Source organism: Monodelphis domestica, chromosome 4, assembly GCF_027887165.1.
Source record: "Monodelphis domestica isolate mMonDom1 chromosome 4, mMonDom1.pri, whole genome shotgun sequence".
NCBI lineage: Eukaryota > Metazoa > Chordata > Mammalia > Didelphimorphia > Didelphidae > Monodelphis > Monodelphis domestica.
Window position 1 is genome coordinate 90,293,832 of NC_077230.1, and position 26,872 is coordinate 90,320,703.

At 40.4% G+C, this 26,872-nt stretch overlaps 1 protein-coding gene across 9 annotated transcripts in view; it reads left to right on the forward strand.

Moving 5' to 3' along the window:
- Window positions 1-26,872, forward strand: part of KALRN (kalirin RhoGEF kinase) — a 1,009,634-nt gene that overhangs the window by 657,610 nt on the left and 325,152 nt on the right. For all 9 annotated transcript variants that reach the window (XM_056793564.1, XM_056793558.1, XM_056793562.1 and 6 more), the window contains 5 exons: window positions 4,575-4,641; window positions 5,234-5,343; window positions 20,060-20,129; window positions 23,020-23,109; window positions 25,042-25,134. In XM_056793564.1, the coding sequence (XP_056649542.1) occupies window positions 4,575-4,641; window positions 5,234-5,343; window positions 20,060-20,129; window positions 23,020-23,109; window positions 25,042-25,134 (430 nt within the window). The remainder of the gene's footprint in view (window positions 1-4,574; window positions 4,642-5,233; window positions 5,344-20,059; window positions 20,130-23,019; window positions 23,110-25,041; window positions 25,135-26,872) is intronic.

Genomic DNA, 26,872 nt, shown 5'->3' on the forward strand with positions numbered 1-26,872 from the left:
TCCCTTCTAGTTCTGTCTCCATGATTTTATAGAATGTCTTTCATGGCTATCCTTTCCTTCCCCTTCTCCTGACCTTCATTTAATCAACAATTTTTTTTACTTGTTCTTTTAATATTTTTGTTTTTAAATGTTTTTTAAACCCTCCCCTTCTGTCTTAGAATCAATACTGTGCATTGGTTCCAAGGCAGAAGAGTGGTAAGGGCTAGGCAATGGGGGGTCAAGTGACTTGCCCAGGGTCACACAGCTAGGAAGTGTCTGAGGCCAGATTTGAACCTAGGACCTGGCTCTCAATCCACTGAGCCACCTAGTTGCCCCCTGTTTTTAAATGTTTTTATTGATGTCTTTTTTTAACATCATCATGATTTTCCTGAATATTCCTACCTGTCTCTTTCTTAAAGAGTCATCCCATATAGCAAATAGTACTTTTTTAGACAAAGAAAAAAGCACCATCAGTCAGCACATCAAAAAAGTGCAAAAACTCATCTTCCGCAAGGGACAGAGCCAGAGGGCTCCTCCCACGTCGTTTCATTCACATCACGCTTTAACAAGCACCTTTTACAGGCATATACAGTTATTAAAATGGAGAGTTTTAACCAGATGGGCAGTTTTAGGGTTTAAGAGTCATCTGAAGGAAATGAAAACAATTGACAAAGAAGTTTACATGTGGCTAATGGAACCCACTGGCAAGAACGGATGCTAATTGTGGAGATCATGACCTGCTTCCTTCTCAATCTGCCATCTATGGTTTGTAGTTGGAACTCACTTAGGTGAAAATAATAGGAATCCAATAACCACCCCAGAAATGCTGCCCCCAATACAAGCACCTTTAAGCCATAATACACGTCTCAAGAGAGCAGATGATTAGCCTAAGGTGCTACGAAGCACAGCCATTAGTACTGTAGATACAGTAGCCGTAAAACGTTTGTGTTTAGCCCAGTCATTATCTCTTTGTTTCTCTCTCTGGGGTGAGGAGAGCATCGTATTGTCCAATTTTCCATCTATGGCGCTTTCCTTCTCTCATCAAGGAGGAGAGGAGTTCTGACTTTATTTTTTAAAAAACCTTAACTTCCACCTTAGAATCAATACTGTGTATTGGTTCCAAGGCAGAAGAGTGGTAAGGACTGGGCAATGGGGGTTAAATGACTTGCGCAGGGTCACACAGCTGGGAAGTGTCTGAGGCTAGATTTGAACCCAGGACCTCCCATCTCCTGGCCTGACTCTTAATCCACTGAGTCACCCAGCTGCCCCCAGTGTTTTGACTTTAATCTTCACCTCCTAATAATGGTCTCATTTTACATCACATAATGTTCTCATAACAATCCCATCCAGATCATGATATACACAACTTATATTACCTCCTCTTTGCTAATGATTCCCAAACCGTTATCTCCACTATCACCCTCTCATCTGGGCTCCAGCTGTCTGCAAGACTATGTCATCAAACACCACATGGTCACTTCAGCCTCAGTTTCCCTAAAACTAAAATTCAGCATCTTACTTTCCCAAATCAGCCCCTTTCTAAACTTTCTTACTGTCATAAATTGTACTATTGGTTTTCTAGACATCCAGGCTCACAGCCTTCCAGTCATGTTTGATTTTTCCTTTAATAATTATGGCCAATCCATCAACAAGTTCTAATAGTCCTTTCTTTAAAACGTCTCTTGTCCATTCCCAAGGACATTTTCTTAAACATTTATTAAACTACTGTGTTCTAGGCACAATGAAAAAAAAATAGTCCCTTCTCTCTAGGATTTTATTTTTGCCAGAATGCTACGTTTTCCTCCTCCAGACCTATACCACTCATTCTTAAATTATTTTAGTCTCCTTACAATGTTCTCTCTTGTGGGGGAGCTGGGTGGCTCAGTGGATTGAGAGCCAGGCTGGGGTTCAAATCTAATCTCATATAATTCCTAGTGGTATGACCCTGGGCAAGTCACTTAACCCCATTGCATAGCCCTTACTGTTCTTCTGCCTTGGAACCAGTACTTGATAGTGATTCTAATACAGAAGGTACTGGTTGTTGTTGTTTGTTTGTTTGTTTTTTAAACCAGTTCACCAAACATTTCCTAAGCACATGACATAAGCAAAGTACCCTACTTGGTGTTGGAGGTAGGAAGTGGAGAAAATAACAACCTCAAGTTTACAATACAGGGCTGGTTGGTGACGGGGTGAGAGGGGGGTGGAAGTAAACAACTTGTTACATAAATATGTGTAGAATGGGATGGAAGTGAATGAGAGATCCAGACAGAGTTCTAGGAAAATCAAGTGAGGGCGAGACCAACTGAGCCAGTGGCTTGTGCCCAACAAGATCACAAACAATTTGAAGGTAAAGATTATGCCTCGAGTCCTTCATGATCCCTGGCCCAGTGCTGTCAAGAAAGTAGCTGCTTGATGAAAGCTTGTTTATTCAAGTCAATTGGGGAAACCCAGGTCTTGCCAGAGACCATGAAACGGGTCAGAGCTAGAACGAGGACTAGATCTCAGACCTATAGACTTCAGGTTTTTTCTAGATAGGGTTTCAGGAAAGAGCATTTCAGAAAAGGATGGAAAGAACTCGTTCTTTCCCTAATGGCATCCTCATCCTCACATTTGAGATTTACATTGGACTTTATCATTTCCAAATAATTCCCAGTTGTTTTCTCAGTTAATCCTACCAGTGAGGGTGCCCAAGCTGTACAGTATTTCTATGTTTGTAAGATGCCCCCCTGGGGGGCAGAACCGGAACCAGGAGTTCCTCAGGTAAGGGCGATGGAAAATGAGAGGCCAGAGAAAAAGATCGGAGTCAGAAGGACCTCACCTACTGATGGTAGAATGAGTGTGCTTTAATTCAAGCTGGTAACACCTTTTAACGGCAAGGACCACAGACAGTAAAACGATCCTTGGAGAAAAATCAACGAGAAGGTGTAGCAGATAAGGCTCAGGGAACAGTCTAATGATTAACAACATGTTATTGCCTGCAATAATGTATTTTATTAGGCTAAGAATAAAGAAGGTGAAAGAGAAGGTGCTCGAACCTTATCTAGACAGACTGAGTAATCTGCCTTTGAGAGGGCACTCACATCTTAATCCTAGACAGGCTCTGAGATCTCTACCTCTGACAAATGTTGTGTCCAATTCTTCCTGATTCCATTTGGAGTTTTCTTGGCAAAGATACTAGTGTGATTTGCCATTTCCTTTTCCAGCTTATTTTACAGATTAGGAAACTGAGGCCAAAATGATTAAATGACTTTCCCAGGGTCACACAGCTAGTAAGTGTCTAAAGCCAGGTTTGAACTCAGAAAGGTCAGTCTTCCTGCCTCCAGGTCCAGTGCTGTATCTCCTACATCACCTATCTGTCCCATAATACAGATAGGAAGCCAGTAGAACACTTAAGTGCTTTGCATAAGGTCACATAACTAGTAAATGGTAGATCCAGGACTAGAATCCAGATTTATTGGAGAAGCAACACATATCATGGCTAAAACACTGTACCTGGAGGCAGAAAGAGACCTGGTTCGTGTGACCATGGCAAGTCACCAGTTTCCTCCTCTGCACAATGAGGGGTTGTGTTAGATGGCTTCTAAGATGCCTTCAAGCTCTCCACATCTTTTCCTGTGATCTGAATATCAAGCCAGCACTCACTCCCGGTTGCCAGGTTACTCTCTACCTTCTCAGCAGAGACCTCAGAAAGGAAGGGAAGGTGCATAATGATAGGCTGGTACCAGCGGGAGGGAGAACACCCATCCATCCAGGCAAATGAATAATTTGTGCCCAGGAGTGGCTACGATGGGGTGGTTTTTAATGAAGAGGATGGAATCATGGGATTAGACTGTGGGGCTGCTTCTTAGTCCTATGGGGTATTATACAAGCTTAGGAGAAAACGAAGCTTGAGAAGTACAGACAAAGGCAGTTTGGGAGGGGGACCCTGGAACTGTCTAAGGGTTTCAGGCATTCTCCCTGGGGTTGTCAGACAGATTGGGGGGGTGGTGGCAGGGCTCCACTGGAAGGGTCTATTCTTTCCTTGACTTGCACTAAATGCAGGAAAGGAGAAAGGCACATTTTTTCTACCTCCATTGTATCCAGATCTACAGTTCTCTTCCAGCACCTAATTGGGACATGATTGGGAACCCTGGATTCCCAAGAGCCATAACAATAGAGGGGAAGCTCTTTTAAGCCCTGAACTATCAGAAAGGTTTCTCTTATGGTCCTAGGAATGGACCATCATCTAGGACAACCCTAGCTCAGTTCAGGTTAGTCATTGGGTAATGTATCCATCGATCACAGCAACTCATGAAGACCTCCTCTCTAAGAGGCATGTAGAAAAATCAGTGTGGAACTTAGACTCTTACAAGCCTGAGTTCAAATCCCACTTATTATGTGACCAGGTCCAGGGTCTTTTTGCCTCTCAGTTTAGAGCAATTTATCGTCATTTAATACTCTGAGCTTTGAGCCAAGTTTTAACTCGGAGAATGAACATTGATAGAGAGGACCATGGAGAACAATCAAAAGTGGCATCAATGTGTGAGTGTGCAGAGGTGGCTTACTGGAAGGTCATGTGTTGTTTTTTGTTTGTTTGTTTGCTTGTTTGTTTCTAGATTCATCATGGCAGAACTCCTCCAGACAGAAAAGGCGTATGTAAGGGATTTACATGAGTGCTTAGAGGTAAGTCTAAATGCTGTTAGTAGGTACTTACTGTAAGTGATCCTAGCCTTGTCAGAAAGCTGGGATCCTCGCCAGTGGTCCGTATTGTGGAAAGCACAGAACTCAGGCCTCTGTGTTCTTTTCCTCAGAGAATTTTTTAAAACTGTCTCCAAGAAGATGGAGCTGGGGCTAGAAGAATCATGGAATCAGGAAGTATTTTGAGAAGAGATACCCCAAATTGCCCACAGATTGAGTCTATATCTGCCAAGTAAAATGGGGAATTAAAGTAATTATCTAGATAATTCATAGTTTAAAACAAAATACATATCTCCCACTGGTCAGGTAATAAACAATTAACATGGTTCAGTGTTGGGGGGGAAGGAGTTCTCTTACAATCTCACTTCATTTCAAGGAATAAATTTCACCTGTGATTAAGTGGGAGTGATTTGGCATATTGAGCTTTGATTTTTTTCCAGTTTGTTTGCTTTCTTGTTTATGTACTTAATCTTACATTTCCCAGTCTGGGCCTTGAGCCAGCAAATTGGAGAGCCTGTCTGTTCTGTTTACATTTTTGCATGGCTGTACGGTGCTGAAACCTGTTGGTGTCTTCCAGACATACCTGTGGGAAATGACAAGTGGCGTGGAAGAGATCCCTCCTGGGATTCTTAATAAAGAACACATCATCTTTGGCAACATCCAGGAGATCTACGATTTTCATAACAAGTAGGTTGGTGGGAGATTTCAGGGGAGCTCATTAGGAGCACGAATTGTAGAACTAGAAAGGAACCTAGAAGCCATATTGTCCAACCTCCTAATTTTACAGATGAGGAAACTGAGACACATGGAGTTTAAGTGACTTGGCCAAGGTCATAATAGGAGTAGGCATCAAAGACAGAATAAGTTCACAGGTCTTCTGACTGAAGAACCAATGCTGTTTCCACTTCCCATATTGCCTTCAAAAGATGCTAGATCTTTATAGATCCTAGAGTTGTCCAACTCAGTTACCACCTCATCCCGAACACACCTGAAGCAGGAATCTCTTTTACAAGATACCAAGCTAGTGTTTGTCCAGCCTTGGATTGAAGAGCCCTCGTGATGGAGAGTGAATGCCTTCTTGGAAGCAGCCCACTTGCACTTTTCCCAAGGTCCCTAGGTAGATTAGACAATTATCCACTCTTTACTAAGGCCGTACTCTGTACCCAGCCCTGCAAAGTTCTGTCCTGCTCTGTCACATGAGAAGACAGATAGAGACTCTGTCTATGAGACAGAGTCGCGCTGAGGGGATAAGATCAGCAAACGTAAACCCATTGATGCTTTGCAGGCAGGAGCTCCAAGGTCACTGTCCCCACCATACCTCTCAGGCTCCAAGGTCTTCCAGAATCTCCAATAAAGGAGGGGAGAACTTAACTGTCAGTGGTGCCTTTCTCAGTAATTTCAGCATCAGGATCAAGCACATACCCTGTAAGTTCAAGGCTTTTGGGAAATGAAATATAGAACCTCCTAACAAAAAGCTTGGGAGTTACCTGCACGAGAATCTCTCCTTGTACACTTGTATTTAGAAATTGATTAAGGAGATCTTGTATAACTAATTACTGCAGCCCAAATATCTTCTCTCCCATTCTCCAAAATATACCCAGTCAACTGAGACTAGAGCAGCAGTTACTAATACTGCTAATACTGCCCCTCTGCTTCTGAGAGTCAAAGGAAGTATTTCTTTTATTTTTTTAATTCTTACCTTTTGTCTTGGAGTCAATACTGTTTATTGGTTCCAAGGCAGAAGAGTGGCAAGGGCTAGGCAATGGGGGTTAAGTGACTTGTCCAGGGTCACACAGCTAGAAAATGTCTGAGGCTAGATTTGAATCCAGGATCTCCTGATTTTGGCCTGGCTCTCAATCCCCTGAGCCACTTAACTGCCCCCAAAGGAAGTACTTTGAAAGAGCATAAGATGCTCAGCTGTGAAACAAACACCCTCTTTAATAATGGTGTATCTCCAGGAGCACAGATATACTTAACTATGCAGAAACATTACAGAATTCAAAAAACACAAACCGGCTAAAGTTCTGATTGTTCTCTCCTGGAGTTCTCTTATGGAAATCCCTGAATATGCACTCCCACTTGGGCATGGGGCAGCTTGGAGAGATAGGTGGATAGAGCACCAGGTCTGGAGCATGCTAATGAGTCATAATCATTTTAAATTGTGTTGCAGCTACCATATTGAAAAGTGGTTATCAAGAATGGCATTTTTCGTCTCTCCCGAGATTCTTGCCCCCAAAAAGAAATGGGAAAATTGTCAAGGGATCTAAAAGGAAAATTGTGAAGCATCAACATTTCTATGAAAATGAAAAATTCAGTATGCAAAACAAAGTTTTTCTTTTTGTATAAAGACTTAAACAAAATGATCCTAAAACTTTGCAGTCTGCTCCATCATCAATTTTTGTGACTATAACTTAAGCATATCCCTCTTTTTTCAAGAGAAGGATAAATGAAACTAAGATTTAATGTTAAAGACAAGAAAATAAGTCATTTTCCTGTTTTCTTTTTGTTCTCTACTATCAACTGCATGTGTGACCTTTGGCAAGTCATTTCCACTATCTGGAAGCTCAGTTTCAATAAGATGGAGAGAATTAGGCTCAGTGATCTTCTAAGGGTCCTTTCTGGATCTTATGACCAATCAAACTCAAGGACATATATAGGGGTAAATGAGGTAATGAAAGACATTTATTAAGCACTTACTATGTTCTAGATGCTGTGCTTGCCTAGCCCTCACCTTTCTCTCTTAGAATTGTTACTAAGTCAGAAAGTAAGGGTTTTAAAAGAATATGCTCTGTAATGAGCATTGAGGATATAAATAAACAAGCAGGACAGTCTTGCCATCAAGGAGCTTAAATTCTAACAGAGAAAGATAGCACATAAGGCAGGACAGCTGCAAAGGGAGAAAGGAGTATGTGTATAGTAGAATGGTTTGGAAATGACCAGGAAGGGAGGTGGAGGCCAAGACTGGGATAAAATAAGGCAAAATCTCACCCATCGGAGCCCAAGGGCTCAGACGTAGAGTCCAGGTTCTAGTGGAAGGGGGTTGCAGGGGATGGCCAGATTTTGAGAATATGGTTTGGAAAGCAGGGGAAGAGGGTGTCCCATGAGTATCTTCTGTGTGCTTTTTCCATAACACCCAACAAGTGAAATCTGGGTCCTTGAAACACGGCATGAGGCTTAATCCCCAAGGCAAATTTTAGAAAAGTCTCATCACAGCTTAGCTTGTGCTGCACGAATCATCCTTTGAGAGGTACATAATGTTAATCAAGGACATGTATGTGCCCAAAATATTCTTTGCTTTTTCACTAAATCTAAATCTTGGAGATTGCTGGCAACTAATATTTAGCTTGAAATGTTTGAAAATGTGGGGGAGATGAGTCAGTCTGGACAGCATCATCCTAATGGAACCTTCAAGTATCAGATCCGGAAGGGACTTTAGAAATCATCTAGTCCAACCCCCTCATTTTATAGAGGAGGAAAAAGACCCAGGGAGAAAGCACGGCATGCTGGAGATGACCCAGTCACCAAGTGGAAGAGCCAGAAGTCAAGTCAATAAGCTTTTATCAGGCTTCTGCTATGTGTTGGGCACTGTGTTAAGTGCCAAGAATACAGAAGAGACAGAAAAATCAGTCTCTACTCCCCAAGGGGCTCAGTCTAATGAGAGAGACAGCAGGCAGACAAGGACGTACCAACAAGCTCTATCCAAGACAAAGTGGAGATAATCACGGAGGGAAGGCGCTAGCATTAAGTCTAGTGTTCTGACTCCAGTCTTGATGTTGTTTCCAAACTCTCTCCTACGAGTTGCCAATAATGTTGTGGGTTTGAATTAAGCCTGGATAATTGATGACATTGGCCACCAACTGTGGAACATGTCCACCCACCTTTTCCAAAACCACTTCCTGATCCCGTCCTCTAGAGCAATTACTCTTGATGAATTGCAGAAGCATCTGTAACAGTCATTTCAAGAGTTGGAGAGAAAAGAAGACCAGCAGTTAATTGGCTTACAAAAGCAGAATTTAGGATGTTATGTAGTCAAACCAGACACTTGCCCTCTCTCATAAAAGAGATCATAGGTCATCCATCCCTCAAGAGCCCCAAGTACTCTAAAAGGACTAAATCTGAGTAACCTTTATTGTGGTCCTATGAACATATATACAAGTATAATACACAGTTGTGTGAGCTGTTGTCTAGGCATGTTATGGAAATGACCAGGAAGTGATGTAGAGGCCTGAATTGGGGTAAGATAAGGCAAAAATCTCATTGATCAGGTCCCAGGGTTCCAGGAACAGTCTGCTGATCATGTTGATGCCCTCTTTTGCTGAGCTTTTGTGGCCACGAAGGACAGCAATACTTTGTGTCACTCTATTGTTCATCCCTGCATCCTTTCTAATATGCGAGGGTCCCTGCCCAAAGGGGCAGATGGCAGAGTTTGTCCTGAATGTCTCTTGCCTCCCCTTCCCTTGCCCTACTCATCTGGCAGCAGTCTTCCCCTGTCCTTGCTTCAAGATGTACAAAAATGTACCAGCAAGCTCTATACAGGATCCAGTGGCCATCCTCACTGAGAGAAAGCACTAGCATTAACTCACCATCATATAGGCAGCGTTGCTTAGTGGTTAGACAGTCAGCCTCTGAGCCAGGAACACCTGAGTCCAAATCCTGCCTCAGAGATATACTAGGTGACCACTGGGAAAGTCACAATGCCTCAGTGCCCGAGACAACTCTCTAAGGCTAAAAATTTCAAAGAAGGTGCTGGTCTGTGTTAGTAGATAGAGTTTCTCCATTGAAGAGTTCTCTGTACTAATAAATCACAACTCCAGGGTCTATCCCTAGCCTTCCCATTTCAAAACAAAACCAATAAGGGATCTAACAGACCTGGAATTTATCCTTGTCAATTGCTTACCATCAGCTCAGTGGCATAGTGAGTAAAGTACTAGACTTGGAATTGGAAAGACATGAGTTCAAATCCTACATCAGTCACTTGCTAGCTGTGCAACTCCAAGACAAGGCACTTAAACTCTCTCTATCTCAGTTTCATTATTCATAAAATGGAAAAAATAATAGCATCTTCTCACCTCACAAAATTGTTAGGAATCAAATGTGGCGACACGTGTGAAATGCTTTAGAAACTTTAAAGCAATAGATAAAATCTATTATTGTTATTCATCATCATCATCATAATAAAAATATTATTAGTTATTATGAGTATTAGGCTAGTTGGCTCAGTAGATAGAGTACTGGACCTGGAGTCAGAAAAGACCCAATTTCAAATTCTGCTTCAGACATTTAATAGCTATGTTATGTTACCCTAGGAAATCACCTAACTTTAATCTACCTCTGTTTCCTCAGCTGTGAAATGGGATAATGATAGTACCCTACTTCCCAAAGTTGTTGTGAGAAATGAATGAGATGTTAGTAAAACGCTTAACATAGTGTCTGGTACACAGTTGGCACTGAATAAAATGTTTGTTTCCTTTCTCCCTTATTATTATTATTACTTCATCCCTTTTCTTGAATATTAGATTGAAAAATTATTAAAACATTCCACCTCCATAAAAAAAGAAAGAAATTCCAAGGAGCAGAGAGCAAGTGGAGAAGATTCCTTCATATCACTAAGCCTATGTAAAACTATCAAAAGGAATAACCCTAAAAAAAAATTTTAAAGGGGGCTGCTGGGTAGCTCAGTGGATTGAGAATCAGGCCCAGAGATGGGAGGTCCTGGGTTCAAATTTGATCTTAGACACTTCCTAGCTGTATGACCCTGGGCAAGTCACTGGACTCCCTAGCATAGCCCTTGCCACTCTTTTGCCTTGGAACCAATACCTAGTATTGATTCTATAACAGAATGCAAGGGGTTTTTTTTTAATGGAATGACCCATGGGCTTTCCCTATGGCAAAATGTTTTTGTTTTAATTTGTACAGAAGTACAGATAGACATTTATATCAGCTCCTTTATCATTCAAGCTTGAGTGCCCAACAGCCCAGCCACAACCGCATATGCAGATTAATTTGTGTACATTTAATTCTGTCAAACTCTAACTTATTCACAAAGCCCAACCTTCAGGATTTGATATTGCTTGCCCAACCAAAGTTCCCTGCTTCCAATCTTAGCCAGAAGCAGAAATCTCGTCTACAAAATCCCCTGGGAAACTTGGAGTGGAGCATCCTTCTTGAAGTGACAGTCCAGCAGCCTGAAGTTCATTTCTTACACTTGGAGGCTAGGAATGAGCAGCACTGGTATCCCGTGAGTCCTTTGCTGCAGCTTCTGAGCTCCCTGAGCCTTCTTTGATTCTGCCTTCCCCAGAAGCCTGAGCGTGAAGGAGTCTCTGGTGTGAACTGATGGGGGAGAGCCAGAGGGCCCTGAGCCCTCTGGCTTTGAGCCTAGGGCCTTCAGACCAAGGCCAAGAAATTTTTGAAGCTCTGCTTCCTGATGGAACAGAAATTCAAATGAATCACCATGAGCTCCCTAAGTGACTGCAAAGTGTTGGCAATCTCCATTGAACACCCCCACCAACCTCAATCTCTTTTGGCCAACTCCAGGACTCTTGTTGGCCCCGAGTGCATTCTTTAATTCTATCAGAACTGGACTTTGGGGAGGAACAGTAAGGGACAAACAACAAAATGGGACCAGTCTGCTAGATTTCCTTTTCTTAAAGTAATTGCCTTACACTCAAATGTCCATGGTTTAAACAATTGCCCAGCTCCACACCAGTGACATATCATCACCACCATCATCATCATCATCACCATCATCATCACCATCATCATCATCATCATCATCATAGCTAGCCTTTTTTATAACATGTTAATGTCGATAAGGCACTTTTCATCTATTACCTAATCTAAGTCACAACAACTCTGTCAGCTAGGTGCTATTATTATCCCCATTTTACAGGTGAGGAATCTGAGGCTGAACCAGCTTAAGTGACTTTCCCAATCACTCAGATAAGTAAGTGTCTGAGACAGGATTTCTACCCAGGCCTTCCTGTCTCTCTTGTACATATAATCAATACTACATATTGGTTCAGAGGTAGAAGAGCAGAAGAGGCTAGGCAATAGGGATTAAATGACTTGCCCAGGGTCACATAGCTAAGCCAGGACTTCCTGTCTCCAGAACTGGCTCTTTTTCTCTTGAGCCTCCTAGCTGTCCCCTCCTGTCTCTTAAATTCACTATGCCAGCTAGCTATGTCTAATACACATTTATTGGTGCCTACTATCTGGTAGGAGCTTTGCTAGATGCTGGGGATACAAAGATAATAACAAAACAAGAAGCTTCTCTTTTAGTTCCTCGGGATCCAGTGGGGATGTAAGATATTTTCTTCTCCAGACTATAACAATCCCAGACTTAAATTGATGCTGATGAAACAGCCCTGGTTCAGAGACTTGTGGGGTTTCAGCCTGCGAGGGATTTTGGAGATCATATAATCTATCTTTCTCTTATATCTACCTCTTATACAAACTCCCTCGGGTAGCTGTCCAACTTCAATTTGAATATCCCAAATTAAAAGGCTAGATCTAGATCACTTAGCCCAAACCATCCTGCTCTCAGATTTCTCTGTCACAAGACTCTTTTCCATTGGTGTCAATTGGTAGAACGGTTTTCTTCTTAGCAGAGAACTCTGAGCTTTTAACTTTTGCTCACTGGTCCTATTCCTGCATTTAGAAAACACGTGGAATACAGCTACTGACCTCTTCCAAATGGCACCTTTTTAAAGACTTGAAGATGCTACTGAACTCAAGCTAACTCTTCTCCAGAATGAACAGTCCTAGTTTCTTCATAAAACCTACTCTCTAGATCTCTTACTATCCTAGCTTTCTCCCTAAGCCCCCAGTCAGGTTTAATTTGTATATGTCCGTCTTCAATTATGACACTTCAAACTGAATTCCCAATATTATTCAAAGTATAATAGGACTATTTTCTCTGAAGAGTACTATTTCTCTTTGTGACCATGGGTAAGTCACTTAGATCCAATTGCTTAGCCTTTACCAGTCTTCTGCCTTAGCATCAATACTTAGTAGATAGAAGGTAAGAGTTTAAAAAAAGAGTGGCTTTTCTTTTGACAAACAAAATTTGTATCAGTCATTGTCAAAAGTCTCTTTTTCTAGGGCATGATGCAAAACTGTAAGGAAACACTCTCCTGCTGCCCTATCATTTGTATATGTCAGTGACATCTTTTAAATCCTAATAAATAAATAGACAAATAAATAAATAAATGAAAGGGGCAGCTGGGTTGCCCCAGTGGATTGAGAGTCAGGTCCAGAGAAGGAAGGTGTGGGTTCAAATCTGACCTCAGATACTTCTAGCAGCGTGACCCTGGGCAAGTTACTTAACCCCTAGCCTAGCTCTTACCCCTCTTCTACCTTGGAGCCAATACCTAGTATTGATTCTAAAATAGAAGATAAGGTTTTTAAAAATGGAATGGACCATGGGCTTCCCCTGTGGGAAAAGATTTTTGGTTTGATTTGTATAAAAGTACAGATAGACATTTATATCAGCTCCTTTACCATTCAAGCTTGAGTGCCCAACAGCCCAGCCATGATTGAATGTGCAGATTAATTTGTATACATTTAATTCCATCAAATTCTAACTTATTCACAAAGCCAAAGGCTTTACATGTAACTCTTCCTGTTCTGGAAGAAGAAAAAAATATATACTTTTATCTTACACTTAATTTATCTGCTCTGTTCTAGATAGTAAATATAAATATTCATATAAATGAGGCCCTCAAGAAGTTGACTAGAAAGTAGCTAGCTAGAGAAACTAAGATGAAATATTCCACAATCTATAATCAATCTCATGAACAGAGGTGCTTCCATTCGAACTCACCATATTTGCCTAAAGAAGGCAAAGATGATGTCTGTATCTTCAAATACCTGAAGCTCCAAATGAAGGAGTCAATTCCATTGTCACCAGTGATCCAAGTTCAGCTTTAGAAGGTCATGATTATTTTGAATGATGGGCCAAAGTCCCTAATCAGTTATGAAGCTGAACCTCTAGATATAAGACAGAGTTGAATGAAAACTTGAGAATTGCCTAAATGCTCATCTAGAACCAAGGGCCACCCCCATGCCTTTTCTGAAGGGCACACCCCACATTTGAGGTGAGTACCTTTTGAGTAACAGCATCTGCTCAAAATCATAGCTTGCAAGCCCCCTCCAATGTGGTCATTTTCTCAGCTATGCAAAGGACACAGTTCAGAAGAAAATATATTTAGTAAAAACAGCAAGGAAAGATAAGGGACTGCAAAGATTCTCCTTCCATATCCACAAGGGAATGTCTTCCTATAGGTTGCCATACCAATAGTGGAAAGAGATATGTGTTAGGGCAAGTGTGTAAGTAACACATTTGACTAGGGTATCTACACCTCCTATTGCTAAGGCAACTCAGATAAGGAGCTTTTCTTCTTGTTGGCCCTGAGTTTTTAATGCTTGTCTTTTTATCCAGCTTTCAGCTAAAAAAAAAATTATTTCCACCTCTATTGTGCCCAAGGTCATTCATTAATATTCCTTCAAAATATCCAGGGGATTCTAACTAGCAAAACAGGAAAAGTGCTAAGTTTTGCTGAGATGACAGAATTCTTTTCAGCTCCAGTGGCATCTCTGGTTGCCATTTGGATCTGCTTGTGGGCAAGATGAAAAATCCTGATTAAGCATCCAGAGCCTGTGTCCTGATCCTTTGTCATACATGCCCGCCTCTGTTACCCATTCCTGCCAACAACAAAATCACTGGTCTTTATACAAGAATTTCATATTAGACCTTGTGGTCTTAATTTATCTTTGCATTTATTAGGGAAAATAGGGTTCTGTGAGATTTGGATGCAAAAGATAGATAGAAGATGCCTCATTCAGTCAATGGTAGGCTCATCAGGGACCCTCCCACTGTGTTGCTGGGACTTCAGGGAATTGAGTTGGAGGTTCATTATATCAGCAGCAGCCACCCAGAATTTTTAAACATGTCAACAGAAGGAGCAGAGCTGATTTATCATTTTTCATATCAGCCTATTAGTGATGATGAACAAAAAAGGTGTGGAGATAATAGGTGGTGAAAATGAGCAACAAGACCCAATGAAACTGAAATCAGAAACTAGGCAAGGCTGCCAGGCCTTGGGTCTTTCTCTCTGTGTATCTTGAGCTTTATTGGAGGCTTCCTCTTAGACAATAGTTATAGAGCTTCTGTTTTCAGTGGAGTTTGGACAGGAAACTCCTAATTGCCAGTCAGGCATGTGAGCAAGGTAACCTCCCATCAGGAACAAAGATGAGAAGGCATTTATTAGGCTTTCTGGGGGACAAATGGGAACAAAAAAGTAATTCAGAATTTAATAGCATGAAATTTGCTGTTTGTCACAAGGTAGGTCATCCTTTGCCCTTTGCACTCTTGCTAAGCTCTCCCAAGAACACCTATAGAAGAAATTATATATAGAATTTATAAAGTAAATTGTTCATATAAATGAGACTCTCAAGAAGTAGACTGACAAGTAGCTAGAAAAACCAGATTTAAATATTCTACTCTCCATGGTCAATCTCATGAACAGAGAAGGGCTTCCATCCAAACCCCCCACATTTGGATAAAGAAATAAGAAAAATAAAAGTTACAGAAAGTAGAAAATTCAGAAAAGTAAACAGAATTGAGGAAGGAGGAGAGCTAAAATATGATCAGCTATAGGGGGAAAAGCTTTTAAAGTAAGACTAGAAGTTAAAATCCAAGATAAATAAGGAGTAGGAAGTGAATATTTCATAGTGCAGGTGATCAAACCAAATTAGCTCTATCCTGGGGCGAAAAGATTATAGTAGAGAAAAGAACTGTCAGATGAGAATGCTGAGGCACTATTAGTGACATTTTGAAAGCTATTAGAGAGTGGAAGAAGTGATGCAAGACTGGAAAAAGAGCAAATGTGCTCATTTTCAAGAAAGAAAAAAAGATGGAATCTATGTATAAGCTGATGATCTTGACACTGAATCTTGGCAAATTCCCACAACATATTAAGGCAATGGTTGTTGAGTATATAGAAAGCAAAGAATTAAATACTGTCAACACAGCTTTATGATGACCATTTTAGGTGTGGATATTGGTTGAGAGGGGCAGTCAGGCAGTGCAATAGATATAACACTAGACCTGCAGTCAGGAAGACATCTTACGAGTTCAAATTTCATCTCAAATATTTCCTGCCTGCATAACCCTAGGCAAGTTACTTAACCCTGTTTGCCTCAGTTTCCTCACCTATAAAATAATCTAAAGAAGAGGCAGCTAGGTGGTTAAGTGAATTGAGAGCCAGGCCCAGAGACAGGAGGCCCTGGGTACAAAACTAGCCTCAGATACTTTCCAGATGTGTGTCCCTGGGCAAGTCACTTAACCTCTATTGCCTAGTTCTTACTGCTCTTCTGCCTTGGAACCAATACACAGTGTTGATTCTAAAATGGAAGGTAAGAGTTTTAAAGATAATAATGATCTGGACAAGATAATAGCAAATTTCTCTAGTACCTTTGTGAAGAAAACCCCAAATGGAGACACAGAGTCAGATATAACTTAAAAATGACTGAACAATAACATCATTTGAGGAAGGGATTCTTATTCAGGTAGAAGTTGGACGAGATGGCCTTTGAGATTCAGATTACATATATTTGTTAGTCTGGGAGATTCACAGAAGAGGATAAGAATGATTTATGCTGTTTGGGAGGCAACATTCAACATATTCCAGAATCAGAGGTTTAGACCAATAATGAAACTGGCTTTCAGATCCAACCTAAGCCCACCTGATTATAATGTCTGAGGGATTGCCATGTTTGAGACAGATCCAAAAAATATTACTCCCAGTCTCTACCCCTAGAAAAAGGAGTGTCCAGCAGCAAGTCCTGCCCTATAACATTGGTATCCTAAAAGTGAGTGCCCAGAACACATTAGAAGTCTGTATTCTTCTCTACAAGTGTTCCTAGGATAGCTTCACAAGAATGAAAAGGGCGAGGGATGGTCCACCTGGGGACAAACAGTAAATTTCATGCTGTTAAATTTAATTTGTGTTTAGTTCTGTCAGTGAAATTGGTGAGGTAAAAACCGAAAATAGGACTGCCTAAGCTCATCACGAAACACTATTCCACTCAGACTTTCATTTTATGGCCAAATTAATATTTCACAGTGAATTTCATGCTCTGAAGTCTCCATTTACATGGAGATTTTGATGCTTGTCAACCTTCATACTGCATATATGAGTAAGAGTTAATGTCATAAAGAAATTTAGAGGTCATCCTATCCAATCTCCTTATCTTTACAGATGAGGAAACTGAGGGCCAAGGAGATCTGGGTAACATCAGAAGGTTATACAGCTACTAAGTGGCAAATGAAGGATGGATATTAGTTGCAGGGGCAGCTAGGAGTTACAAAAGATAGAGTTCCAGGCCTGGAGTCAGGGAGATTCAACTTCCTGAGTTCAAATCTAGCCTCAGACACTTAATACCTGTGAGACGCTTATCCTAGGTTTTTTTACTCCAAATTCAGCTTTCTCTCCCCTGAAGTTCTTAAAAAAAAAGTTTTGGTTGTTTATAAGTAATTCTTTTTTCAATATGGCAGCTGAAGTTCAGCTTGAAATGATCATTTCATTGTCCTTTAGAATGCTGTTCTCAGCACTTGTACAAGCTTTCATTTGGAAGCATTTCTACCATTTCTAAGAGACAACATGGTATAGTGGATAAAAAACTGGTGCTGGAGCCAAGAAGACATGAATTCAAGCCTTGCCTTGGACACATTCTGGCCTTGTGACTTTGGGCAAATAACTTGACCTCTCCAATGCTTTTTTGTATTCTTTAATATAGTTAACAGGGCAGCAAGGTGGTGTAATGGACAAAGTTCTAGGGCAGGAGTCAGGAAGACTCATCTTCGTGAGTTCAAATCTGGCCTCAGATTCTTACTAGCTTGTGACCTGGGCAAGTCACTTAACCCTGTTTGCTTCAGTTTTCTCATCTGTAAAATGAGCTAGAGAAGGAAGTGGAAACTGGCAACTTGCCCTAGTAGAAGTTTCCTCAGCTGACAATTTAGCATTCCAATTATATCTCAGGTCTAGCTCTGTTACTCAGTTTCTGTTTATGAAAAGTAAGCCATAGCTAACAAAGCTAACTGCCCTGGAGTTAAGTAGAGAAGGAAATCTCAATAAGATCGGGAGACTTATTGGTGATGGTTCAAGTTCTGAGAAAGTAGATTTGTTGTATTATGTACTCAGTTTCATTCTCTAAACGTTTAAGTATCTTCTCTGAATATGGCACTCTGCTAGGGAGTGGGAATACAAAGATGGACATGATGGTATAGATCTCGTCAAGTACAGGGAAGATTCTGAAGTATGGAATGTAAGGAGCCAAGTTCCACCAGGCTCTATAACCATTAGTAATCGAGAGATGGCCCCATTCAAAGACACTCATTGGATTATCCTTATTATTGTGGTTGCTGCTCACATGAATAGCTAGGTAGGACAAGTATTATTATCCCCATTTTGGAGATGAATGAATAAATCAGTTGGGGGGGGGAACATTTATTATGTCCTAAGCTGTGTGCCAAGTCTGGGGGGATACAAATTAAGAAGCAAGAAAGGCCTTTCCCTCAAGGAAGTTACACTCTAACCATGAAACACCATATGTGGAGAATGGTGGCTAGGGAAGGGAGTCTCAGAAGAAATATTAATGTTGATCTTATTAGGGTTACCAGAGCAAAAACTGGAAAGGGATTGGGTGAAGATATCATAATGCATGAGATATCAGGGAAGAAGACAAAATGGTCCAGGTGGATGGGATGGGGAGGTGGGTCTGGAGCTCGTTAGAGATATTAAATTAGGTGAGTTTGTACACTAGTCGGTCACCAATCAGGACACCAAACACAACGGGCAGTTTCAAAACTGAGGGATTAGCTCCCCTACTAGAGTGTGGCATTCTAGGTAAGTGGGGAAGGGTGGGAGGAGATTTGGTGCTACAAGAGGGCAAACGGCAAGATGTCTGTGGTGAGTGGCTGGTGAAGCATGATCTGGGACCTTCTGATTATACTGGCTAAGGCGAGTTCACACTCAGGGAGGCTCAGTGATTTTGTCATTCTCCCAAGTCACAGACAGTGTCAATAAATCTCAGAGCTGAGATTTAAAAATGGTTCTTGGGACTTAAAAACTCAGAAATGAGGGGAAACCTGCAGCAGGAGTTCCATCGTAAACTTACAGCTACATTCTTGGTCCTCAGTGGCTTGGGTATTAAAGGAAATCCAGCATGCAGGCAGGGAATATCTATTCTAATCCTGACCCTCTAGCCCCCATTCCAAAAGTGATGCCTCCTTTTTGAAGGAGTTTCCTATTAATCGGAAGGAGGAGGATCAGCAGTAGTTTTCAACAGAAGGAAGTTTTCAACACAAAGCATGAAACAATAACCTTGAGGTTTAGAGAGAACAAGTCTAAGGGTGGAGAGGTGAGCAAAACATGTACACAAACAAATGAATTGCAGGACACAGTAGGAGAACCATCAAAACACCCTCATTACCTCATCACTCACTCGAGCTAGTAGGGGCTGCCAAGGAGATTTGTGCCGCCTACACCAGGTAGAATTAGTCAAATCAATTCAGCAATCATTTCATTCCCTTTCCTATGTCAAGCAGAGGCACAAAGAATCCAAAACTATGAATAACCCCCAAATACGTTATGCTGGATTTTGAATATTGCATTCTTTCCTTCTCCCTTTCCCTTCCTTTCTGTTTTCTTTTCTTTGGTTTTCTTTTTCCTTTTTTTCCTTTGTGGCAGCAGATTTCCCCTCCTAATGATGTGTGGCTCCAACGCATGTTCAAATGAGTTTGTATCCCCTGAGCACACAGGACTTTGCTCTTTTTGTTTGGTTGTTTGAAATGAATAACGCTAACTTTTTTCTTCTCACTGATGGAAAGAATTGATGGCAGAGATAACCTAAAATGGTAGCTGATCATTTCTGATTAACAATGGAATATATTTTATTGTTTTTCCCCCCCTTCCTAGCAGTTGCCTAGTTTGGGTTTTTGTTGAAAAGACTTGCCATTTCTTGAATTCCCCCTGAATAATGGTGGAAGGAAAAGTTCTAGAAGCATGTACAGGATAAGTGTAATACAACAAAAAGAGCACAAGCTTTTGAATTAGAGGACCTGGGTTCAAATCTCAACTGTCACTTAGGATTTGTTTGGCCTCTTTCCACAAGTCTTTCAACCACTCTGGACCTTCATTCCTCATCTGTAAACTGAAGGGGTTAGAGTAAAAAATATCTAAGATGCCTCAACTCTAAATCCCTAATTATCTAAGGTTAAAAATCTTATCTTGCATTATTCACAACCTAGATTACTCAGAGTTTACTCCAGTCTAATTTGGGGAGTGGTTCAATCGGGGCTCAACTGTACAGTGTCTGATTTAGCCTGTCTCTCCCATTGCAGCATCTTCCTCAAAGAACTGGAGAAGTACGAACAACTGCCTGAGGACGTGGGACACTGCTTTGTCACCTGGGTAATGGGCCTTTAATATCTCTGCTTCTTTAAACCCTAACTTGCTCCTCACTACCTATCCTTCTGAACTGTTAAGCATATTTAACCTGAGACCAGAGAGGGTAAAGAAGTCCATGGTAGAAAATTGGGACATTTTACCATTTTAATATAAATTTTATTATATTTATATATAATTTTAATATAATTAATACAATTAACAGAAAGACTCATCTTCTGAATTCAAATCTGGCCTTAGACCCTTTCTAACATATGACACTGGCAAATCACTTTACCCTTTTGGCCTCCTCATCTGTAAAGTGGGCTAGAGAATGAAATGAGAAACCACTCCAGTGTCTTTGCCAAGAAAACCCCAAATGGAGCCATGAAGAATGGACAGGACTGAAATGGCTGGACAACAAATATAGTTAACAATAGGGAATACAGATCTAGGTGTTCATCTACCTAGAATCAATAACTTTAAACATACATCTATAGGTCCATAGAATTGAAACCTACCTTACCCTACAGGAAAGTAGGAGAGTGAGGGGAATGAGGGGGGCTTTGGACAAAAGATGACGGTATGTTGGAGGAGGCTGTCATCAAAAACAAAACATCTGTGAACAGGGAAAGGCTGAAAAGAGAGAGAAAGGAGAATAAACAGGGAGAAAAAAGATAGCGGGAAGCACACAATCATGATGATGATGAGGAGGAGGAGGAGGAACTCAATAGAATTGGTTTCCTTTGTCATTTAAAAATATTCCAAAAAAGGGTCCATGAGCTTTGCCAGATTTCCAAAGGGGTCCAGGATGTAAGAAAGATAAAGAAGTCCTGACAGTTGCTAGTTTCCCACCAATGATCTCATTTTATCCTTTACAATAACCTCTAGGCCTGGTGTTGGCAGGTGGGTAATATGTTGTCTTAGGATATGGTCCAGCCTGAAACTATTCCTGTTCATAAGGAAAGCCTCTTGTCTGAATTCACAGCCATTCATTTATTCTACAAGCACTTTTAGGTGTTTAGAATGAGCCAGATGACAGCAGGTAGGTGGCACAGGGGATAGAGGCTGGGCTTGTAATCAGAAAGACTTATTTTCTTGTTTTCAAATCCAGCCTGAGACACACAAGCTGAGTGACCCTGGGCATGTCACTTAACCCTGTTTGCCTCAGTTTCCTCATCTATAAAATGAACTGGAGAAGGAAATGGCAAACCACTCTAGTATCTTTGGTGAGAAAACCCCAAATGGAGTCACAAAGAACAGATAAGACTGAAAAACAACTGAACAACAACAAGCATGCCAGAGAATCCAGTTTACATATAGGAGTCACAACAAATAATTTCTTAAATTAAAAAAAATATTGTGTTTTCCCCAATTGTATATAGAAACAATTTTTAACATTCGTTTTCTGATATAACTCCTACAAATAATAAGAAAAGGATCATCTCTTTGCAGATCCACAATGGGTCTACTCTCCAGAAATACCCTTTTTCTCTATTATCACCAACCACACCAGTAGTCTCTCTCTACCAGGTTCTTCTTATAAAGTAACATGCAAAATGAGCTACTTTATCTTTTTGACTTCACATTATCCTGGACTCATGCTCATTGATATGAGTACAGACAACTGTGGAAGTCCCTAGAGAGCTCCAGCAAAAATATAAAGTTCAGTTGGCTGGATCCAAATAGAAACAGAGATCAATCATAAGGGTCTTGTGTAGTAGTGATGGATAGTACCTTTCATCTGCATAGGTCTGGTTACTTTTCAGAATTCCCCACATCTCTGGATGCAATTTAATCTCATAACAGATCTATGGTGTAGTTGGAAAGAAATATTATCCCCATTTTATGGAGAAAACTGAGGACTAGTGAAGTGATTTGCATCGTCTCCCAGTTAATAATTATTAGATCTTAATGAGCTCGTAGATTTTGAGCAGAAATTAACCTAGGAGGTCATCTTCACATTAGAGACATTAAAGGGATCTTGGAGATCACATATATTCTAGTCCAAGCCCCCCATTTTCCAGAAGAGGGAACAGAGACCCAAAGAGGTAAACTACTGGGATCTCAAACCTTAATTTCAGTTCTGCCTTTTCATTTTCTGTTTCATTGTTCAGGGCCATCTTTGACTTAAAGGAAAGCAAAAATTGCTTCATAATTTGTTAATCCAAGTACCATGCTAGCACCTCATTCTTTAGCTGTCAACAGTATCACCTCCAATATAAGAAGAGCTCCCATGCTTCTCATTTCACCCATTCTCTCCTGTTTACAAAAAAATACTATTATCCACCAAATGGGGAATGATGTTACAGATAATTTAAAACAATGGAAACTCCCCAAATCAATATCATTTAGTTTTCTTTATTAACTGATTCATTGAATCGGGTTAAAATTCAAATGAGTGCAAAATTAAAATTTAATTCAAACATATAAACAAGTTTTTAAAAATCAGTTCACATTTCCTAAGCACACTGATTAATTACAAAGTAAAAGTGTCTCAGAACCATGTTGAGAGTGGTATGCTTGGTCACAGGTTATTTACATGAGAATAACTTGAGAGTTGTCCTATAGACACTGCTCTAAATTGAGTGCAAAGATGGATAAAGAAAGATAGAGGGAGGGAAGGAGGAAGGGGAGAGAGAGAGAGAGAGAGAGAGAGAGAGAGAGAGAGAGAGAGAGAGAGAGAGAGAGAGAGAGAGAGAGAGAGCAGTAGGAGGGGTACATTTTCAGATGTAAAAGACATCCTAGAAGGCAATTTGTCCATTTTCCTCCCTCCATCACCTCCTATCTCCACGTAAAGCCATATATAAACCATTCCAAAGTCCAAGGATGCCAGTGAACCTTTCTAATATATGTATTTAGGGCAGAAGACTACCAAATGTTTATCTATGATTTTCCTTGTGGTTGGTTTTTCCAGGCAGACAAATTCCAGATGTATGTCACCTACTGTAAAAACAAACCTGATTCCAGCCAGTTGATCCTGGAGCATGCAGGCACCTTCTTTGATGTAAGCTGCTCTTTCCAATGTGTGGGCAGGGTGGAAATTCTTTCTTCTTTTTGGATGGGGGAAATGGGGGACATATATGTCTTTTGTTTCTTATTCTTTCTTCCACTCTACTTACAAAACTATTTCTCAATGACCAATGCATGGAACTATGCCCAGCAAGATAAATTAAGGGAACACCTTCACCCAGCCAGTCCTTCTACCATTATCTTGTGGCTGTCCGAAGTGCTGTATTTTTTTAAATAGCCTCATTTTCTCCACACTATACTTCTCCAACCATCAGTCTCAGTTCTGATGGAAACATAATTTTTTTCACTTTTCATATTTTTCTTATAACATGGTTAATATGGAAATTTTACTTTGAATATAATTTAGAATAATTAATATGGAAATATTTTACATAATTTCACATGTGTAATTGATGTAACATTTCTTTACCTTTTCAATGTATGGAAGAGTATAAAGGAGAGAGAGTAATGAATATTAAGAATAGATAAACAATGAGGTAGCTAAGTTACTCAGTGGAGAGAGAGCCAGGCCTGGAGTTGGGAGGTTCTAATTTCAAATCTGACCTCAGAAACTTCCTAGCTGTGTAATCCTGGGCAAGTAATTTTACTGCATTTGCCTAGCTGTGAAAGAGTGAAAACTCTTCTGCCTTGAAATTGATACTATTGATTCTAAGACAGAAGGTAAGGGTATTAAAAGGTAAAGAATAACTTCATTATTTATTAAAAGCATGCGAAGGAAAGTGAAGCCAAATTAAAGATAATAGATTGAAAGGACAAGGAGAAAATAAAGCCACTAAAGGTCACTGGGAATGCATTAAAAAATACCAGCATAGCAAATTAGAAGGAGAGAGGGAAGGGTAAGAGGTAATGATCTGGTAAAGAAATTTCAGGGTTCAAGACCACCTATGTCTGACAGTTATAGGGAATAGTGAGATCCCAAGTATAGACACTCCCAGCATTTGTTAAAGTGGAATGAAACCACAAACCAGTGGAATTTGATGAGGTTGATGAACTGAGTGACCAGTGCATTGTAGGTGATAGAAGTATATATTTAGAAGTGCCTAAATATGAGCCATGGGGTTAGAGTGGAAAGAAATACAGTGACCTGTGTGCTGAACACCTTGGGAAATAAGAATGAGTGATGTCGATGACTGTGAAATGAAATGGAAAATAATATTAAGTAAAGTGAGCCTCAAAGGAGAAGAATTGTCTGAGTGACAGCAATGGCGAGAGAGTTTCAAAGTAGAGATGTGGTGCTAAAGTATTCCCTCCTTTTCCTGGTCTCTTTTGTCACAGTCCATGAAAGGAGTGCTCTGTTTTGGAGATGTTTTGGAGAGGGAGCTAGGTTTGCATGAACGCAGGATGGGCATTGTGTAAAAGGAAGAAGTCTAGTGTGAAGGGCAATTTGATAGCAGCTATGTGGGGGTTCCAAAGGACAACTTGGAAGGAAAGAGCAAAAGCAGTTGGATAAGGCTTCAGGAGGAAGTAGGGATAAGTTGAATGGGGACGACTGAGCAGGGAGTAGGGTTTGGGAGAAGGGTCTTAGAAGTTCTGAATTAGGTATTAGGAGAAGAGCAGGAGGCAGGAATTCATTAATCACAGAACAGGACGGGGGAAATACTAACTCTCTTGGGCCTTCATCCATCAGGGTTCTATGATGTCAGGAAATGAGAGGGAACTAGTCTATTCTCTTTTCTTCATGCCTCTCTCCCTTTTATCTTCCTTCTATCCTCAAATGCATATTCCCTCATTTTCTTTGGTTCTCTCTGCCTCTGTCTCTATCTTTGTCTCTCTATCTCTGTCTCTCTGTTTCTGCCTCTGTCTCTCTGTCTCTCTCTGTCTCTGTCTCTCTCTCACTATCTCTCTCTTCCTTTTTCTCTCTCTGTCTTCCACCCATAGCTAATCGGCTTTATCTCCTTCCCTATAGGAAATCCAGCAGCGGCATGGCCTGGCCAACTCTATCTCTTCCTACTTAATCAAGCCTGTCCAGAGAATCACCAAATACCAACTGCTCCTGAAGGTACCCACAATCCCCCTAGCTCCATTCTACTCCCCATTCACCTCCATCTGTCATCTAATATGTGGAATCACATATTCAAATAATATTCACATTTTAAGGGGTATTGTGACAGAGGGCTGAAATTCAAACATGTAAAAAGAAATTTGCCAGATCTATTTGAAAACAATCAACTCATGTTTTGCAGCAATTTTCAGGGACTTTCATATTTTCCTTTTTACCACTTTTTCAAAATTCATTACAAATGTCAATAATTCCCCAGCCCTGTACTTCAAAGTACTTTTTTTGCCCATCAGTATTAACTATTGGAATACTACTGGTTTTGTATATTTTTCCTTTAAGATAACAAACAGTGCCTTTGTATAGAGGTACAATGTGTGGGATTTTTGTTTATATTTATTTCATTCCAGTTTGATTTATTTTAATTGTTAAAACTTAAGGTCAGTCAGGCAGTAGGCATTACTCTAATTTATGACATGTTTCAGATTTCTGAGCATTGTTCATAATGATGGCAAGCTCCCAAACCAAGACCCTTTCTAGGTTCAATTCCCACTTCAAAAACTGCCAAGATTTAGTTCTCTTAGTTCTAGACAACTTTCTCCTCTTTCTGGGATATTTTGTGTTTGGGACACAAGAAGAAAAAAGCTATGACTTTCCCTAGAAAGGAGTTTCCTGTACAATTCAGTACAGCAGACATGGTAGGTTGCTACCTACCTCTCTCTCTTCTCTGACACAACATTCATGGTCAACCTGCTTCAGGCTGACTTTGGTTCAGGACCAAGGACAGCTTTCATGAGATCAGGAATCCAAAGTCTCCATAGTTTTTGCCTAATTTCTATATTCATGAAGCACAAAGTTTTTTGTTTTTTTTTTTGTAGTGAACCTGGGAGTAGAAGAGAGTGATCTTTAAGCTTTCTGGGAACTGCTATCATTCCCTTTAAGAGCAAGGCAATTTAAACTTATTATTCCACAGGGATGCACTGCCGGGCCTGGAGTTTGGAACCTGAGTTCAAATTTGACCTAAGACACTTACTAGTTACATGACCCTGGCCAAGTCAATTAACCCATGTGGCCCCAGTTTCTTCATTTAAATGAGTTAGAGAAGGTCACCACTTGTGCCAAGAAAAATCCAAATGGGGTCATGAAGAATTAGGCATGACTGAAAAACAATGGAACAACAATGATTCCATGGAGGAAAACAAAGATAGATAGATAGATAGATAGATAGATAGATAGATAGATAGATAGATAGATAGATGGATGGATGGATGGATGCATAGATAGACAGATAGAGAAAGAGAGAGATTGATATATACATAGATGATAGATACATAGATAATCTGATAAATATGTTACTCTCCCTGAAACACACACATATATATACATGTATATATACATGTGCACATATATATATACATGTGCACATATATATATATACATATATATATATATATATATATCATGGGACTTTGACTGACTCTATAGAGAACCGGGTGTGTACATAAAGTCCCATACTTTTTATCCATGTCATTTCTTGAAGAGCTAGGTTAGAGTCTCCTCCCATTTTGTCTGGTGACTACTTCACAGATTGCTCTTCAGATCCAGCCAGACCTTTGGATTAAGATAAGGAAATGTGGGAGGAAGCTCTGAAAGAAGTTCCAAAAGAAACTCTGAATAATGCGCATTCAATTCAGAGCAACAACTGGTTCTAGGAACTGTGTTTGGCACTGGGTGTATTAAA